Source organism: Pagrus major, chromosome 13 (assembly GCF_040436345.1).
Source record: "Pagrus major chromosome 13, Pma_NU_1.0".
In the NCBI taxonomy this organism is placed as follows: domain Eukaryota; kingdom Metazoa; phylum Chordata; class Actinopteri; order Spariformes; family Sparidae; genus Pagrus; species Pagrus major.
Genome location: NC_133227.1, coordinates 1,986,950 through 2,006,003, shown reverse-complemented (window position 1 = coordinate 2,006,003; position 19,054 = coordinate 1,986,950). Strand labels below are relative to the sequence as shown.

General features: G+C 39.5%; 2 protein-coding genes across 2 annotated transcripts; one reads left to right on the top strand and one right to left on the bottom strand.

The window, feature by feature from the left end:
- Positions 1-10,175, top strand: tmlhe (trimethyllysine hydroxylase, epsilon). The gene is made up of 8 exons (XM_073478999.1): positions 1-85; positions 2,674-2,810; positions 2,893-3,069; positions 7,121-7,400; positions 7,502-7,621; positions 7,741-7,977; positions 8,746-8,884; positions 9,055-10,175. The coding sequence occupies exons 2-8, from the start codon at positions 2,675-2,677 to the stop codon at positions 9,184-9,186; spliced, it is 1,221 nt and encodes a 406-aa protein (XP_073335100.1). The 5' UTR covers positions 1-85; position 2,674; the 3' UTR covers positions 9,187-10,175.
- Positions 10,176-11,890: 1,715 nt separating this feature from the next.
- On the bottom strand, positions 11,891-18,141 carry LOC141006739 (V-set and immunoglobulin domain-containing protein 1-like). Its single transcript, XM_073478961.1, has 7 exons — positions 18,099-18,141; positions 17,817-17,980; positions 16,085-16,292; positions 12,909-13,064; positions 12,547-12,663; positions 12,077-12,221; positions 11,891-11,987 (listed from the first exon to the last, which is right to left on the bottom strand). Exons 1-7 carry the CDS (start codon positions 18,139-18,141, stop codon positions 11,891-11,893), a joined length of 930 nt encoding a protein of 309 aa, XP_073335062.1.
- Positions 18,142-19,054: the final 913 nt, after the last annotated feature.

Here is a 19,054-nt window from a genome sequence, read left to right as displayed (position 1 = left end):
GTCGATGCTATGATGTACAAGAAGGGAAGTAAAAACTGACTTCTAACTGCGGAAAAGGAAAAGAGGTCTTCAGCCAGGTGAGAAGGTATGAGCTTCCTGATAAACAGTCGATTTCCAGAGGTGACTCCAGAGGGAGCCAGCATACAGGTTTCCATCTGCCATCCAACACTAACATCAACATGTTAATGCCAGTTGATACAAAAGCAGAACCCATGACAATGGCTACCTGTAAATGTACAGGTCATTAACTTCACATTAGAAAAGGCCTTTCGTACTGTTGGGGGAGCAGCAAACACTGCTTCTGTCGCAGTTGATTTACTCAATAGTTACTCTGTTTTATCAGTGCCTGATTGCATTGCTAACGTTTCCTGTCATGTCACACCCAGTCACTCCCCATCTGTGCGCTAATAGCCCAAAGAAGTTGCACCTCTGACTGTTCAGGGCTTCCTGCAGTATTTTTTAGCTTTCAGAGTGGGCCACCAGAAAACACTCGGTACAGTATGTCTTCAAATGTAAACCTTCCGGTGCTATTCCACAAAGGCAGTATTTTTTTTTATATATCATAATGTGTTGCTGACTGTAAGCTTGAGTTTACACCAAGTAAAGATTATTATTATTATTGAGGTATTGCTTTGTCTGCTGAATTTAATCTGACCCCTTATTTGCCAACTTGGTAACACTTTACAATAACATAAACAAAACTGTGAGTATTAACAAAGGAACTATTGAGAAATTAAGCAGGAATGACTTGGTAATTAATGAATCAGTAGTGAGTAATGTCTGAATAACTGTGAATCGAGTACTATATATTAAATAATGATGAATTACTAGTAAATGAACTGAAAGATACTATATATATGAATCACTAGTTAATGATTAGTTCATAAATATCTGTGAATCTACATACTGACCACTTTCTTCAGGAGATGTTCCTGATTAACTAAGAACCAACCGCAGAGTGGCACAAGCCAGTAACAACTCATTAATTACTAAGTACTTAATCATTAGTTACTGTTCTTGTGCACCTCACCCCTGGGTAGCTACCAGATAGACTCATTAATTACTAATTGCTTATTAGTTAGTTACTCTTTGTGTAACCACTCAAGTAAAGTGAGACATCACAGAGTAGATGTCAAGTAGAGTCATTAATTACTAATTACTTAATCATTAGTTACTGTTTGTGTGCCACCTCGTGTAAAATGATACATCATACTGAGTAGTTATTAAGTAGTCATTAATTACTAGTCACTTAATCATTATGCAGTATATCTGTGTCCTCTCAAGTTTCATCCATCATACTGAGAAGTTACCAAGTGAAGTCACTAATTACTCATTAGTTACTATTTTGTGCCCCCTCAAGTAGTCATACATAATACTGAGTAGTTACCAAGTAGAGTCATTAGCTACTGATTACTTAATTATTAGTTAATATTTTTGCTCACACTCATGTAAGGTAATACATCATACTGAGTACTTCTTGATACTTGATACTTTATAAGTATAAATGTATGATAATGACAAGTAGCTGGTGAGATTTTTCTGTTTTTCATTGTTTCAAACAAACCAGAGACAGCAGGATTCCCAAAGATGTATTAATATTCACATGCCGGCCATATTCTGTATGTTATATAACTTGCCTTAAAAATAAATGTTCACTGCTGCAGACATCGCTTTGAACCTAATGCTTTGAACTCAAACTACTCAGTGTTATGTCTCACTTTACTTTAAGACGCACATAAAGAATAACTTGTGATTAAGGTGGCTAATTGGTAAATATTATTGACATTGCACAAATGTTTTCTCACAGACATGTTATTTAACCAGAATATATTGAGTGATAATTTGTTTTTTTTATCTATATAACATTATCAATACAATTTGCATGTCAAGAATATGATATTTAATAGCATATACTAATATAATAAAAAAGCAACATTCATGAAATATGTAATAATAATATTAAAAGTAGTAGTTGTTCTACTAATAATAAATATAGCCTATATTTTCATTAATGTGTAAGTCACAAAAATACACAGTGAATATTACATGAGATAATAGAAGATGCTGATTAATAAATGATTCTGCACCACAAATCTATAACTGTATCTATCTGTAATTCAATAATGATAACCATGTTTGTGTACCTTATTGTGAAGAGTTACTCTACTTTAATAATCCACACACGTGTCGTACGCAGACCTACTTGTTGGAACTACAGCCTCCATAATGGCCATAAGATTGAATCAACACCTCTTTATAAGTGCCTCAACACCATGAATGCAGGGCTGTGATGTTAGACTGCATTTGTTGTGTGTACCTAATAAAGTGGCAACATAATGAAGGCGTCAGATAAATGTTCAGGTGTCCGAGCCTCAAACGCACCTCCAAAGTGTTTACATCCGGGCTGCGCAGTAAAGCGAACCACGCATGCGCCAAAAACCCTCCACCATCCAGGCCTGAGCGTGTTATGGCTACAACATTTCACCAGAATAACAGGAACTACTATGCTGCGTTTAATCATTGATCTCGTCCCATGTTGGCATATTGAGACATTTTATGAAGCTCGCCAGTCTCACTTCAGGTGACGCTTCTAGGACTGCGCGGTGACCACGGAGGAGAAAGTTTGAGGGTTAACAAGTAGTTTGTTGATCAGAAGATTGTGTTTACGTGCAGGATGTTGGGCTCGTTGATCAGAAAACTGCAGCCTGCGGTGAAACAGGCTCAGATGCTGTCTGTCGCACCGTGGAGTCGCAAGACGCAGATCCGTGCGTGTGCGTCAGCAACTTTCCACTTACTTGAGGACTGTCTCGGTGAGTTTATCCCATTTCAACCCGATTTATGTACGGGGCATCACTTGGGGCGACTGTTAACTCCTGTGTGTGAACTCACCAGTGCTCAACTATGGAGGGAACCCGATGCATTTTAACTACGTGTGGCTGCGGGATCACTGCCGCTCTGCGTCTTCATACAACTCCCAGACCAACCAGAGAAACGTGGACACTGGGAGCATAGACCTCACCATCCGGCCGGACAGCACAAGTGTGCAGGATGGTCATCTCGTCCTCTCATGTAAGTCCGTTATAAATACAGGAAATGCAAGAGTGTGTTGGTGAGGTGGTCTGACAGGCAGAGTGTCACTGTGATATCTCACCTCAGAATAGCAATATAAACAAATACACCTTAACCACAAAGTAATAAGTCATTATACAGAGTTGGATTTCCAACCAACAGGAGTCCCTGCTTCAATGCATGTAACATGATGGAAATTCATTGCAAATTTTTAATGGAAATAATACAAAATCACATCCTTTTGGCCCTGCAGTATTGCATAATCCTGTGGCCTTGTGTCCAAACTACAACAACCCAACTCATACGCAGAAAACTGGCTGGCTCCGGATCGATGTGTATTCCGGATCGATATATCGACTCAATGATCAATGATCCAAGGGAATCGATGCAAAGTGAAAACATCGATTCATATCGCCGCCATCATTAAGATAGGCCTTTATTTTGAAATTCCCATGACACATCTGTGTCACCGTTTCCTTCCACGCACGACTCCTTTCGGTTGCCTTATCCTGAAATCATGAAACTTGTGATTTACCCCTGCTGGTTTGTGGGTCTCTGGGTGAACATAAAACTCCTTGCTGTGTGCACTGTTTTTGAGCAAACACATTATAAAATTGGCCATGTGTTTGTGACACAAAATCAAGAACATAATAATGAACATTAATGTAATATGCCAGAATTAGCATAGAGGAGGGTTTTCAGCTGTATCCCTGGCAAGGCGCAAACTTAAAATCAAGAAGCAAGTTCAAAACAACAATCACGATGTACAGTAAGGCCTGTCAACTTCAGTAAAAACAGGACAAAGACATGGGCAGCGATGAGCAGAGCAAATAACAGCGCAAGGAAGCAAAAGCAAACACAAGCGAGCACAAAGTTAAGTTTGCAAAATCAGATAAAAGCAAAGATAACCAAAAGACAGTAACAACAGTAAAAACAAACTAACTTCGGTCAAGCAGCTGGGTAGTTTAGCAGCGTGCAGGTTTTATACTGACTTGTAAACCATTCTTAACTTTTGAGAAAAGGACCTGTGTGTGAAGAAGGAAGTGTTGAGTTACCTGATGTGAACCGGTACAGCGTTCCATTTATGTGCTGCTTTGATCGAAAAGATAACTCTACTCTCTGTAATCTGATTTGTTTTTCCTTGTTGCCTAATAAAGCAACTGAGATGATATTTTTCTGGTATATGTCAGCGGTGATAACTATTTTGTTATAATGGTTTTCATGGTTTATTTATATTATAATAATAATTGTTGTTACTATGATAAATTGTTTTAATGACTTGTTCTGCATGTTCCTACTACATTGTTGTGCTCAAGTGTAACTCTGACAGGAGTTTACTGGGAAATCGTGGAAAAGTTGTTGCAGATTAAAGACCCTTAAAGAGCGGTCTGGAGTTTCTGGGAAATATTTTTGGTGTGTGTTAAGTCAGAACTTAAATGGGATTGAGTCAAATGTAATGTATTTGATAGAGCAATTCAGATATATCACAATTTATTAGCACTTATGTTTTACAGCACATTTATTCTGAAAATATTTGCATCGGCCATATGCAAAAATAATTTGTTTCTGTTTGGGAACAAAAGCACCAAGAAAACAAATCTAAGGACAATGACATAAGGCATTTACAACATAAAACCTGGGGTTAATCTTTTACTTAAAGCAAGACAATATACCAGTTTACATCACATATAGGTGAAAGTGGACTTTTCCCTCTTTGATATCAGGTTATCCTTAAGGTGTGGTCATTACCTTAACTGCACCATTAACACGCTGCCACAACAAACATCTGGCTTTAAAGATATCATATGTAGGAATTCTGCATTTAAATGTCTGAAAACAACTGGACCTATGTTATATATTTTGTTGAGTTGGGTGATTACATTATCCCAAATGTTTCCAACAATCTTCAAACCCAGAGGAATCCACAATTTACTTAAAGTAACAGTCGCCGTCAATACTTACGAGATAGAGAAGTCAGCTTATAAGACTACATTTAAGGTGAGTACAACTTTAAAACGGCACCTCGTTTGTTAACATTTGTGCCTGAGTCGAGTCAGATAGATTTTAATCAGCAATGGTGGTTCACCACCCGCGAAGCGAGTTTAACCACAGGATCATTTGTGTTTATGCAGTGTTCCTCTGCCACAAACAGCCAGATTACTTCACTGTACACTATTACGCGGGCTATTGATTATTTTTTGTCGTGAAAAATGCTGTGGTGCCTGTTCCACCTCCAGAGGTACAATCAGTTACATAATGTGTTAAGAAATTAAATTAAAATGCATTGGGTACACCTAAATTATGTGCTAATAAGTTAGGCACACCAGTGCAACCAGCCCTGCACAACAGTAGTTGGACACAGTGAAAGGAAATGTGAAAGTCATGGTTTCAAGCTGTTGCTCATGCAATTGTGTCCCATAAAGCTGACTTCCAATTCATCATTCACTGCTGTTCCCTTCAGAGGCCCCAGCAGGCTGAGTGGAACTAGCTTATCAGCCCCAACCCCCGACTAGATGGAGCTATCCCTCAATCTGTCTCCAGTAGCTGCCTGCTCCTACGCACAAAGGGAAAAAGTCATGTGGGATTTAATTTCCCTCTTTCGGTCCCTCAGCAGCCAGGTGTGGAAAAGGAAACAGGTGTTACAGCGTCCCTTGCCAGCTGCTCATGTGCACCCTGACATTACCCCTACCTTGTGACCCCACAACATAGCTTGGGTCAGGTCTGACATGAGCAGGAAGGTAATTATAGCGCTGGAGGATTTCATTTTTAAAATGGATTAGGCTGCATGATGTGGGCAGGTTGATACCATCACTGCAAGCTTTTAATACCACAGCAGTGCAGGCAGAGTCTGGCAGCTTGGAGAGGCCTGTGCTTTCTGTCTGTCTGGCTTATGTGGCTGACTGATGCCTCCCTGTATGCTGCTGGACTCCAGCATTTTTTTTTTGGATGCTGGGCTGTTATGTATGCACAAGAGTGGCACTGAACCTTACATAAACTGACAAATTGGGAGCCGTCAGCCCCGAGACAGTTTATGATGCACATACTGCTGTGGGTGTACTGTCACGTGTGCCTCTCCCTGTTGGTGGTGCACATTCAAGGTCAGCTGAGTTTGGTGTGCACAATCTTTCCATGAACACATCCCTCACTGACTTGCTTTTCTAAATGCTCCTTCTCAAAGGCCCCCATGTTGCACACAGATCAGATATACTCATCTTCTCACCCATAAGGACACCCCCCATCTACCTAGAAAAAAAAGAGTATACAGATACAATAAGATTGTCAAATATGTGAAAAATGTGGATCCTGGAGGATGACTCAGCAGGCTGGGGCCTGATCCACCAAACCTTGTCTTCACAGGTCACACAGATAGCTGTGTTTTTATGAGCTGTACTGTAATCCTTTATAACCTGCATGAAATATACTCCTTTTTATATTCATGCACTTGACTGGTTAAGATAAAATGCCATAAAAATGGTCACCGACAGTAAACTCTGGCATTGTTATACTAATCCAGCAGTTGGATTCAGACAAAATGACTGTGCAAAGTATTAAGTCTTACTTCCTAACAGGGCTGGATTAACCCACCAGGGGGCCCTGGGTGAAATTAGGCTGTGGGCTCCATAATGACCCTCCAGTTACTCGTGCTCTTTTTGCAAACTGTATGTATCCTGCTAACTTTGAGTACTCATCATGAACCGAACACATTTCCTCACATATTCTGCCCCGGGTTTTCTTTGCATCAGTTTGTTTTTTGCAGTTTAATTAAATATACATTAACTTTATACAATAAAGGTAGATTTTGACGCGGGGCCCCTTGAGAGGACAGGGCTTTTAGCAGTTGCACTTTGTCCAGCTGTTAACCTTGCTAATCATCAGTTTAGATGTGCATTGCTTGTACCCAGCAATACATATACAAATAACAAGCTTTTTTTTTTTTTTTTTTCAAAATAGCAGTTCCCAATTATGCTTTAACCCTCCCTAAACAACATCAGGTCATGCATTTTAATTCATGCAATTGCTCCTAATAATATTTTCCGTTTCTGTGTCCCAGGGCCGGATGGTCATGTGTCAAAGTACAGCCTGAGCTGGCTGGCTGACAACAGCTATGAAGCAACGAAGCAGAGCTCCGTCCAGCCTCGCATCCTTTGGAACTCAGACATCTATAAAAATGCAAACATACCTTCTGCCAAATGGGACACGTTTATGAGCAGCGACGAAGAATTAAAGAAGTTCCTTCAAAACTACATTCTGTACGGGATTGCGTTTGTAGATGGTGTCCCAGCTACAGTGGAGGCCACAGAGGCAGTCACCCAGAGGGTCAGTCTTATCAGGTACCAAGACTGGACTTTTTTGGCCTGTGTGAACCTCTGTCTCCTGTAAATTACATAGTCATGCCACTAATCTTAATCGGCCATTTTTACTTATCCACAAGGGAGACTACATATGGAAGAATGTGGTCTTTTACCTCCGATTTTTCCAGAGGAGACACTGCGTACAGCCAGCTGGCTCTGGACCGTCATACTGACACCTCATACTTTCAGGAACCATGTGGGTAGGTGCAGGAGACATGGGAGTATGGGATTCGAAAACAACCCAGAATTTTGATAAATCCCAATTGAAACCCAAGAAAATGTGCATTTGAATAGTTTTATAGTCAATTTATTGTTGCAGAATCCAGGTTTTCCACTGCCTCAAGCACGAGGGAACAGGGGGGAGGACATTACTTGTGGATGGCTTCTATGCTGCTGAAAAAGTTCGCCAGCAGTCTCCTGAAAACTTTGAGCTGCTTGCCAATATACCCATCAGACATGAGTACGTTGAAAACACTGACAACCACCAAAACCACATGACGGGGATCGGCCCAGTGCTCAGTATGTATCCTTGGAACAATGAACTTTACCTGATCCGGTACGTTTGATTTTCATTTTAATCAGTCTGTCTGCAATATGTAAGAATTTTAGTTGACAGCATTCAAAAATTAACTAAAATGATCAACAGCATGAGAAGAAATAACTGTTTTGATGTTATGACGTGATGTTTTGTTGCAGAGATATCTATTAAAGACAGAATGCAAACCAGCTAGCCCTATCCCATCACAGTCAAAAGCTCCAGTGCTAGCAGTGGAAACACCAGCACTTTTGCTTCATAGCACTCACTATTTAGGATGTTTTCCTGCATTAAAGGAGCAATATGTAAGAACTGGCCACCTAACAGCTAACCGTTAGCTAGTTAGCTCACTCAACTTTGCATCTAGTGGCCTTATTGGCAGACTGTGCCCGGGCTGGGAGCTCAGAGCACTGAGGGAGTGTTTGTGTTTTTTACTATCGGACTATCACCTCTTGAGGTACAAAGTGGCTACGGGCTAGCCGGTTAGCATGCTAACTTCAATAGAATTTGCAACAAAATACAAAGACATCTTTGACATAAACCTGTTATTTATTCACATTCTATTGACAATGTTTTTATATGATTTAAACAAAGATTCGTACATATTGCACCTTTAACATAATGACTTGGCAACCTTATCCCAAGAGCTGGTTTGTAGTTTCTTAGTAATGAGAACAGTACATTTTTTGCTGTTTTATGTCATTTCAAAGGGATATTCTGTACTTTTAAAAGTATAAGGAAATGTTTTAATCTTAAAATCAACAACCATGCTGTTTCCTTTTTTCCCAGATACAACAACTTTGACCGTTCAGTGATAAACACAGTCCCCCATGACGTTGTTCAGCGGTGGTATGTGGCACATCGGGAGTTAACAACAGAATTAAGGCGTCCAGAGAACGAGCTGTGGGTGAAACTCAGTCCAGGCAAAGTAAGCTTCACTTCGCTTTTTTTAAAGGAGTTGCCAATAAATCTTTGCATTTAGAAATACCCAAGCCAGGTCAATTTGAAATAATCGATTTACAGCTTTAGCATGATTGAAAAGCAAACAGAGAGAATTAAGTGTAATCTAAGGATTTTACCCTCTCTTGTCTTCATGAGGTGATTTTCATAGACAACTGGCGTGTCATGCATGGGAGGGAGTCGTTCACCGGCCTGAGGCAGCTCTGTGGATGCTATCTGACCAGAGACGACATCCTCAGCGCTGCACGCTGCTTCGGACTGCAGGCCTGATCCTGGGTGTGAAGGTCCCTTCACTTCTGTGACTTGGCCTACAGCGTATTGAGAAAGCATCCAAACACCTTCACTTTTTTTTTAACATACTATTATGTGGAAGCACTACAGCCTTGAGTCTTCTTGAGTATGACGCAACAAGTTTTGCTACTCCTGCTAAATAATTCATACTAACTAAAAGGTTTGGAATCAGTCCAGGAGATTACCTCCTATGACATGGCTGCAACATAGCTACAAGTTATTAATGTAATTATTTTTCAAATGAAATGTAAATATAGGGCCCAGATGAAAAAAAAACAACACTAAATTCTCCTTCAAGGATATGTGTACTTTGCTCCATTCAGCTCTCCCTCAACCCAATCCAGTCCTCCAGTCCCTGCTGCTGAAAACAAAGCCCACATCGTGATGCTGCCAACACCATGCTTCATTATAGAGATGGTATTGTGCATGTGTTGAGCAATGTCTGGTTTCCTCCAGACACAACGCCTTGAACTGAGGTCCAACAATTCAGTCCTGGTTCCATCCGATCACAGAATCTTGAGTTATTTTTTGCAAACTCCATTCATGTGACTGAGGAGAGGCTTCAGTCTGGCAATAAAGGCAAGATCGGTGAGTCTTGCACTGATGGTTGTCCTTCTGCAATTTTTCCCCCTTTAGAGGAACTCTGGGGCTCAACCAGAGTGACCATCTGATTCTTAGTTACTGTGATTGATGGGGTCATAATAAATGTAACACTTTTAATACAAGGCTAAAACATAACAAAAGGTGGAAAAATACAATAGGACCGAATACCCTCTGAATGCACTGTACAACAGAGGTTTAATTAAAATTGCACTGAAAGTACAGCTCAGTGCCATCAATCATGTCTCACTCTTTGCACATATTGATTGTTTTAGATTGTACATTGTTTTGTAGTTGAATCTACAATCAATACTGTTTGAATGTATCCCGAACTCTACTTGAAACAATAAAACTTGTAAGTTCTCAAATGGTTTGTCGTTTTTGAGCTCATACAATCATGTAAACTCATGAAAAGGTGTAATGGAGAGTGGGATTGCACATAATGCATAACAGTTACAGCTGATTACACCAAAGTAAGTACAGTTCATCCTCTGGGAATCATGGATGTCTGTACAAAATTTCATGGCATTCCATCCAAAAGTTAAGATTATAAACTTGACACCCAATCACCGTTACTTTATGCACCTCTCTTCCTCCTGCCATCACAGAAATCTGGGACCAGGCTCCGCCATGTTGATTATCACAAAAATATTATGCCTTCAGTGGGTAAAGATGTTGTTTGGCAAGTGTGACAACTGTGGGACAATATGGCTGTGCTATAAACCAGAGACTCTTTGCATTATCCATGCAAATGCGTTTAGTCTTAGCCAAGTTGTGGTGGTGCGAGTCAACTCCCCATCTGGCTCCGTAAAGATGTCAACCAGCTCAGTCACAGGAAACATATTGAAGGTGTCTGTGCTGCCTTCATGCTTGTCGAATAATCATAAAACTGTGGCATTGGCAGAGGGACAGCTGGGTTGTTTTGTATTAAATGTATAGATTTGGCTGTGTTTAGCTATTAACATTTTCATTTATTTATGGTGAAATAAAAAACGATGACATGACTGTATAGTCCAAAATGTCAGTAATTCATCTGCCCCAGTGATTCTTGGCTTTTACTTATTCTCTCAGGATAAAACGGTGCAAGCTGTCACCACAGTTGCCCTCTTAATCTTTTATGAATTAATAATCTGAAGACTACACATGTGCACAAGCCTCTTCTTGATATATATAAGATGTTGAGAAGTTAACTCTTATTTTGAAGGAGAGTCTGTAGGAAAAGAGCACCTGACACTTCAGTCTTGTCAGCTCAGGGCTTCTCTTTCACTGAGGGATTTCATGTTGAACAGACATTATTACACAGACAAGATAGGGCTGCTGATGCTACACATGTGAAGACAGTAAGACTCATGTCACAGTGCTCTATAGGACCGTTTTATTTGATATCATCAAAGAAAGCCATGCAAACCCACACAATAAATCTCCATGGAGATCTCAGGGACTCTCGAGTTTCACAGCGTGAGGCTTCAGTGTATGTTTGCTGCCACCTAGATGACACTTGATATCGACAATTATGGTCGGACAGGAAGAGCTACATGACTCAGCGACTGGAAAACACATCATTTTATTGAATCAGGTTTTACATAAAATAGTTACACTTCAAACACGGCTGCTTGACAAATTGTATTGACCTGGGAGCCAATTGTAATATCCGATACCTAGAAAACAGTTTTATTTTCTTAAGTCATTGTAATATTTCAGATATTTTATCACTGTAAAGACTGAATTTGAGTGCAGGCTTTTGTCATTGGGGTTTTAAACACAGTAATGTCTTTCTTTATTAGAAAAGGTAACTGTATAAGACACAAAAAAAATCAGCTCATCTACATAAATGTCATACTAACTATGAAAAGCTAAAACACACAAAAGCAAAAATATTGTGTCTATATTGTGAATGAAAAAAAACTGTTAAGCATTCAATCATTGGTAAGCACGGTAACTCCCTCGATTCAGAAAACACTTCCATCTTCAAACACGAACATTAGCTCCATCCCACTGATTCCATTTGAGGATGACGCATGATAAAGCCTGAACATCACGGACTTCCTGTTGCTCACGATGGTGACGTTGCTCCAGCTGTTTTTTAAGCTCCTGGCTCATCATCCTCAGCATGGAGGCTGCCGGCTGTGGTTGCCACGGTAACCCTGTCCGAGGCTCCCTGGGCCTGTGGAGCGCTCCTCCTGGTGGACACAGAGAGAGTTGAAGTCACACACTCAAATCAGAGACGACACGATGAGATGAAACGACGTTCAAGAGCCTCAAGTCTCACTTCATCTCGTTGCCCTCGGCTGCTTTGACCGCTTTGTACTTGTGTTTCTTCACAGAGTGAGCGATGAACCACACGACCAGCATGATCAGGACGCAGCCGAGCAACGCGCCGATCACAGCACCAGCAATCACTCCATCTCCCACTTCTACACAAACAGGCGTTTTAATATCCGTTAAAGGAGCATTTTAAGTATTTTTGGGTTTATATTACTTTATAATCATCATTAATACATGGTAAATGTATTTGTGTGATGTGTAGTTCATCTATAAACATTATTATGATTGCCATTATACATTTGCAACAGATGTTTGTAAACCTTTACAGCTGCTGAATGAATTGTTTATGAAGGATTTCATTTTTTAACTGAGGTATTTACTATGAATGCTATATTTATCAATGATGGCCATTACAAAGTGTTTTTTGTTGTACATATTTGTACATATTCTCAATAACAAACACTATAAACATACCAGGGCTCAGCTCTACAGTGCAAATTGAAAATCCCACAGCATTTGTAGCGTTGCACTGGTACTCCCCAAACTCAAACTCTGAGATGTTTCGGATTTCCAGGATTCCGGTTGTGGTCGCTGCAGAAAGTACACACATGTTTATGAAAGGATGAATGCATACGTGTTAACAGTTGTGTGTCTCCAAAAGCCATACTTGAGTAAAAGTAAAGATATTGTTCAAAATGTTACTCTGCCCTCCAAAATATAGAGTAGTGGAAGTATAAAGTAGCAGAAATTTGAAAGACTTAAGAACAGACAAGCACCTCAATCAACATTCCGTCCCTGAGTATATCACAAAAACACATGAAACATTCAGCACTCACTTCTTCCCAGTACGGGCCTCCTTGTCTTGGTCTGATCCAGTCTGGTCCAGGTGTACTTCGGTCGAGGGCTCCCACGCTCACTGTGGCAGGTCAGAGTGACCAGGTGACCCGATTCCACATCACCGTGGACGGAGCAGTACGGAGAAGAGGGTTTCTCTGAAACACCGCAGGAAGAAGGCATCAGTTCGTTAGGTTACTTTATATTCCGTCTGCTAAATACTTTATAATGAATAACATGTTCAGCCAGTCAATGGTTTTCATATCATTTCAGCAGCAAGAGCTTTGGAGTGAATTGATCAGCTTTGAAGTCTAATATGAGTTCACTTACACTACTGTGGTCATTTAAGTCAAATTTTTAAGTTTGTAGTCTTGATATGTGTGCTGTTTTTCACGCAGCCAATTAAAATATGTGATGCGACTTCTTTGGAATATATTATGTAGGCCTAGTACACACTCTCCACAAATCTACTTCAGTAAATGTACTTTTTCACAATTTAGATGCTCCATTGCAGGTAAAATAAAATAAAAACTCCATTAAAGTCCCATTTAAGTAAAAATATAAAAGTATTATCACCAACATGTTTTTGGAGTTCTGCCATGTCTCATGAGCGTGTGCATCACATAATAAAGCGCAGAACAGCTCCACCTTGTGGCCATTAACAAAATGCTGCCCAATCTCTTTAATTCATGATTAATTATGATGTTGGGTGGTATCATCAGACATAAAATGCCAAAACTAGAGTGAAATGTGATGTTTTATACCTCTACATGGCGCTAATCAGATTTAACTAGCTGAAGAAAAAAAAAATATCATTGACTTTGATTACACATCACTCACCATGAGTAATGGCAGCAGATGCAGCAATAACAATTTGATTGGTCAAAGACTAAATCATTGTGTTTGTTAATGGTGCCAACTAATGGTTATTTGCACAGTATTGTGTCTTTATCACAGCCGTTACTTTAGAAAAGACACTTGGATGAAACCGTAATCACAACTTAAGAATTGTTGCCATAATGAAAGATGGGAGTCGTACTGTGTATTTTCCGCTGTAGTAATGGTGGGACCATTATTTAAACCACACTTTGCTTATTCAAAACCGGTGGTGAAAGTCGCATTAAGATAGATGTTATCACTTTATAACAGCCATCATTAATAAAAGGTGCATTTATAACTAATTAAACTTTAGTTAATAGTTATTTCACTGTTAACAAACAGTGAAATGCTTTGTAAATAATTTATTAAGCAATTGTGAAGGCTTATAAACATCAGTTCAAACTTTATAATGGCCATCCAAATAATGTGTACACATGAACTACACAGTATTTATTAACCATTTAAAAAATATTGTAAACATCAGTTGCAACTTAACAATAAACAATTTGTTTTATAAATGGTTTATAAAGCATTTCATTGTTTGTTGTGTGTGAAATAACTATAAACTCAAGTTTAATCTACTATAAATTTACCATTCATTAATGATGGCTATTATAAAGGGTTACCAAGCAGGGAAAAGATAACGTGTGCATCTTGTTTAAGAGTTAAAATGGCGGATCGTTTGCTTATTGTTAATCAAACAGGAAGTCACATGTCTTTCCATTAGTCATCATGAGGCAGGACTTACAGCTCTCTGCTCCTGAGTTGTGACTGAATCCTTTCTGTATATTTCATGGAGTCTGTTAGGCTTTTCAGATCAGATATATATATATATTTATCTCTACTGTGTTTTCACGATAGTGGTAAGGCTTTGACACATATTTGTAATTTACGATACACTGCTCACTCTTCTGTAATATAACTGCAATTCTATGTAACAGTCAGTGATGATAAAACAAATCTCTCATCCTTGGATAATCAGCATGAGAACACCCATACATATTCATACAGCATATATGCAAACATTTTCATGAAGACCCAAGTGTGTGCTCAGTGTGCAGCAGATGCTGATGTATATTCTGTATGCAGTACAAGGATGCAGTCACAGTCCTACTCTAATTTCCAACACTGACAATGAGGAGACTGCTGCAGTAACCATGGAAACTAGTGAGGAGGATACTGAGGCCTGCGAGGTTGTCCCTGCATGGTAACTCAGTGAATGAGTGGATTCAAACTGAATTTAATTCCCTAATCGCACCATTCAGGGCCACTGTTTTAATAGATGTGTTAATGTTGCAGCACTGATAAAAGATACAGTAATCTCAGACATCTCTTTGAAAGCAAAGTACTCTTGCTTTGGTTAAAATTTTACATACGTACAGTAATTCACAGAGGCTGATTTCAAAGAGGCTGACTGTGTACTTTGGCTCTCCCTTTTCAGGTAGCCACACCCGTACGAGCAGGAGAGTAATGGCTGAACACCCAGCGCGAGGTTCAGATTAGGGGGGTTTGTTTCTTTTCTCTGTCAGATATTAATGGTTAGTGTAAAAGCAGAACATCAGAGCACAATGCTGATACAATCATGATCCGCGACTTCTGCTTTCTCCCATAAGTTCAAATATTCAGCCGATACCGCTAACGGGTGTGGCCCAGCATTGAGAAATCTCCTACTATACACCCTCACAGTGTTTTTGATTACCTTGCCTGATTAGATCAAGACTCAGCACTGTGTGGATGTTTACAGATTGGCATAAATAATTATATACTTTCATACGCAATTCTCTGACTTTTAAAGTAACCTGAATATTTCTAAAGTTTGCATTTACGAAATATTCAAAGCTCCTTACCCGTGAACTTTTCTTTAATCATATAATATGTAACATCTTTTTCAAAATGTCTCAAAAAACCAACTAGTTTTTGTTCTATATTTTATCCCCAAATGTTTCCAACAGTGTTCAAACCCAGAGAAATCCTTAATTTTTAAGGTAATGGTGCGTTTCATTTGGTCGCCTGTTGTTATCATTTCCACCAAGAGAATCAGAGGGAGAGGAGGCAGGTCGGTGATCGTGACTAAACACAATGTCACCTCGCCCATGAACATTTCTGCCTGAGTCACCTAGATGGATTTTCATCAACAAAAGAGCTTGTTTAAAAATAAATGCAACACCTCCCATGATCCCACACTACCTAACTCTTTTGTTTTGATTGAGAAGCTCCTCGCAGCAGTGTTTCACATTGTGTATTTAACTTTATCTATCCAAGGGGGCAAAACATGTCTATTAGAGTTAACAAAACTTACCAAGAACATTCACCATAATGTTGACCTGAGACTGTCCGTCCACATCGGGAAAGTTGTGAACCTCACAGGTGTAAACTCCGGCGTCTGATGACTGCATGTTGTTTATCATCATTGAGGCGTTTTTGGTCGTGGCGGGAGAAGAGGGCGGCTGCAGCCTGCTCTCGTAACCTTTTACAATGATTTCCTTTCCTGACTGATAGAAATACACCTGGAAGCACATGGCAACAAGTTAAACACAATGAAGACACTTCTTTCACAAAAAATTTTTCTTCATACCGTGTCATAGATCTGGTTTGATGAAGAAGTCTGGAGTTTATCATTCTCCGACCTTCAATCTATTGTGATCCAAAGTTGGTGAAATAAAGTAACACTGTTGCAATCGTCAGTATTAGAAGGATAAACCTGTTGCCACCTGTTGAATTCATAACTTCTGCTAAACGTTGTTGCTGTTAGCTAGATAGCTCAGTTAGCCGTGCAGCTAGTGGTCACGAATGGGAGCTCACAGCACAGGGGTAGTGTAGGCGTTTACACCAATATCAGAGAGGCCTTTGACCCGGACAGGCCGGGGCTAGCTGGTTAGCATGCTAACCTCAGTAGATGCAACGACAACTCTGCAACACAATCCACAGACATCACAACGTCAGAACTTTTTTTTCTCCACATTCTGTTGATCATTTTTTGTATGATCCAACTAAAATCCTACATATTGCACCGTTAACACAAATATACAGAAAATACAAAACAATAACATTCACACTCCACTTCCATACACACAGATCTGCTAAAAAATGTCAAAATACATACAGTAAATGTACACATCTTCATACAAAGCTATAGATATATTTACATGCACATGAAAAATAAGGAGATCAGGAGCAGCGAGAACATTTAGTTGTTTTTTTAAATTATAAATGATACTGAGATTTAATAATGTTTTATTCTAACCCTAAGTTAAAAAGTTGTCCTCAGGGCCTAAATGATAACTTATAGTGTAGTTACATACATACATAAATTCTATTCATTCAAAAAGTAACTTGATTACCTGTGGCAGCTAATTGCACATTAGTCGTCCTGTTGAATTCATTTAAAACTATAAACTAAAAAATAATAATCGTGCTCATTAATATCTGCAATCATTCAGGATGGTGTTTCATATTAAATTTGCTTTTATCTGACTTCTCACTCACAGCCTTTGTTGACTCAGTGAGGTGTGACCCGAACAGTTGGGCGCCACACTGAAAAAAAGGAGGGAACCCGTGCGTGTGTGAGCGCGCGCAAGATGCGACTTTCTGTGAGTAATTTTTTTAAAAAAGAAGTGATTTTGAATATCTTTCAAAAATGTCGAGCTCTTTCATTAGATGTCATACCACCCGGTGTGAGTCCAACTGGTCTGTTGCTTTTCGTTAATTAAGTTCAAGCAGCAACATGCCTGTCCTGCATTTGCAAACTCGAAAGAAACACGAAATGACTGAAGTCTTTACAGTATCACTCAAAGCCTTGTGCAGTCATTGAACAAACACTGTGAGCTGCTGGACTTCAAACTAAATCTAGAGATAAAGGAGTTTCTTTGTGCTCAATACATTTAATAGGAAATATATCTGTTCTATCTCACTTTCTATCAATGAAGGAAGTCACTAAACCTCACCCAGTCGGTAATAGTACTCATTTTAAGCAAATCTGAGCACATCAAAAGTGCTTCACTTGGTGCAGAGCTCTGAGTGTGTGTGTCTACCTGCTGTGGCGTCATTTCGGACGTCGAAACATAGTCCCACTGGATGGTAAGGCCGGTAGTCTGCTCAATAGTGGAAACAAACATACATTGGAGCAGGACGCTTCCACCCATTGTAACATTGACATATTTCTGCGGAGTGGTGACCGTGATCAACTCCACACATCCTGCAAAACAACACGTTCATCACGTTACAAGACAGTTTGATCCAAAGCTCAACACTCTTGACTTGAAGCAACACAAAATAAAATCAGCCCAAAACACATCATTAGAAGTAGTAGTTACCTATTATGCTCATAAGCACCAACAATCGCAGTGTGGAGAACATCTTCACAGGAGTGCACTCACAGAGCTTCTGAACTTACAACCGTACAGCACTGACTGTTACAAGCAACCCCGGAAGAGAGGACAAAAAACGTTAAGAGTATCATAGGCAAGGTTACAGTATGCTTGGTAATGGACTGGCTGATACTGTGCATGTTGATAACACAATGTTTGCATATCCATGTTTGCCAGACTGGGTGTGTAGATTCTGTTGTTTTTCAAAAATAGCCGTTTGTCGTTAATAGTTTCGGGTGGGGGCAGATGAAAATGAGAGATGACGGAAAGCACTCACAGGTTCATACTTGTAGGAATGAATAAATACAGAGCATTTTAAATGACAGCAAACAGAGTTACAGTCAGTGCAGCCTGTTGCACTGCAAAACAATCTGTGCTTGCCAAGAAATTATGCCAATGAATTATCTTATTTACTAGTTCATATCGTTAAAGCTGCTGTAAGTGATCTGTTTTTATCAAAATAAGTGTTAAATAGCTCTATATCCCAACAGTAATCACTGAGTGTTTGGTCAGTAACCCAAGTGTCTCAAGACAAGAAGACATTTTCTGGTATCCCTGCCTACTTTATCCAATCAGGACAGAGAACTCCATAAAGAGGCGGTCCCGTCTGCTCTGAACACACAGAGAGCAGGATCCTCCCATTTGCTGCTATGTCTGGCGACTACTGCTCATGTGGTGACGTAGAGAAGAGGGAGGGGATTGCTAACTGCAAAATGGACAGGAAGTTAGCTAAAACGACGACGACGTTTACAGCTTTTTTAATTCATGGTATATTCTTTAATTGGTCATGAATATGTAGAATTGATTACTTTAATAGTAAAAAAGGCCACTGGTATTTAGTAATCAGTGCTTAAGATAAAGAATGCAAAAAACTTTGCAATTTCTTTGAAATTAACCCAAAA

Excerpts from the sequence above, each read along its gene's own strand:
- tmlhe (XM_073478999.1), top strand. The coding sequence starts at position 2,675 with ATGTTGGGCTCGTTGATCAGAAAACTGCAGCCTGCGGTGAAACAGGCT. Across the intron at positions 7,622-7,740 it reads TACTTTCAGGAACCATGTGG|AATCCAGGTTTTCCACTGCC; the intron begins GTAGGTGCAGGA and ends TTATTGTTGCAG. Across the intron at positions 8,885-9,054 it reads TGAAACTCAGTCCAGGCAAA|GTGATTTTCATAGACAACTG; the intron begins GTAAGCTTCACT and ends TGTCTTCATGAG.
- LOC141006739 (XM_073478961.1), bottom strand. The coding sequence starts at position 18,141 with ATGTTCTCCACACTGCGATTGTTGGTGCTTATGAGCATAATAG. Across the intron at positions 17,981-18,098 it reads GGTGCTTATGAGCATAATAG|GATGTGTGGAGTTGATCACG; the intron begins GTAACTACTACT and ends GTTGTTTTGCAG. Across the intron at positions 12,222-12,546 it reads CACTGTAGAGCTGAGCCCTG|AAGTGGGAGATGGAGTGATT; the intron begins GTATGTTTATAG and ends CTGTTTGTGTAG.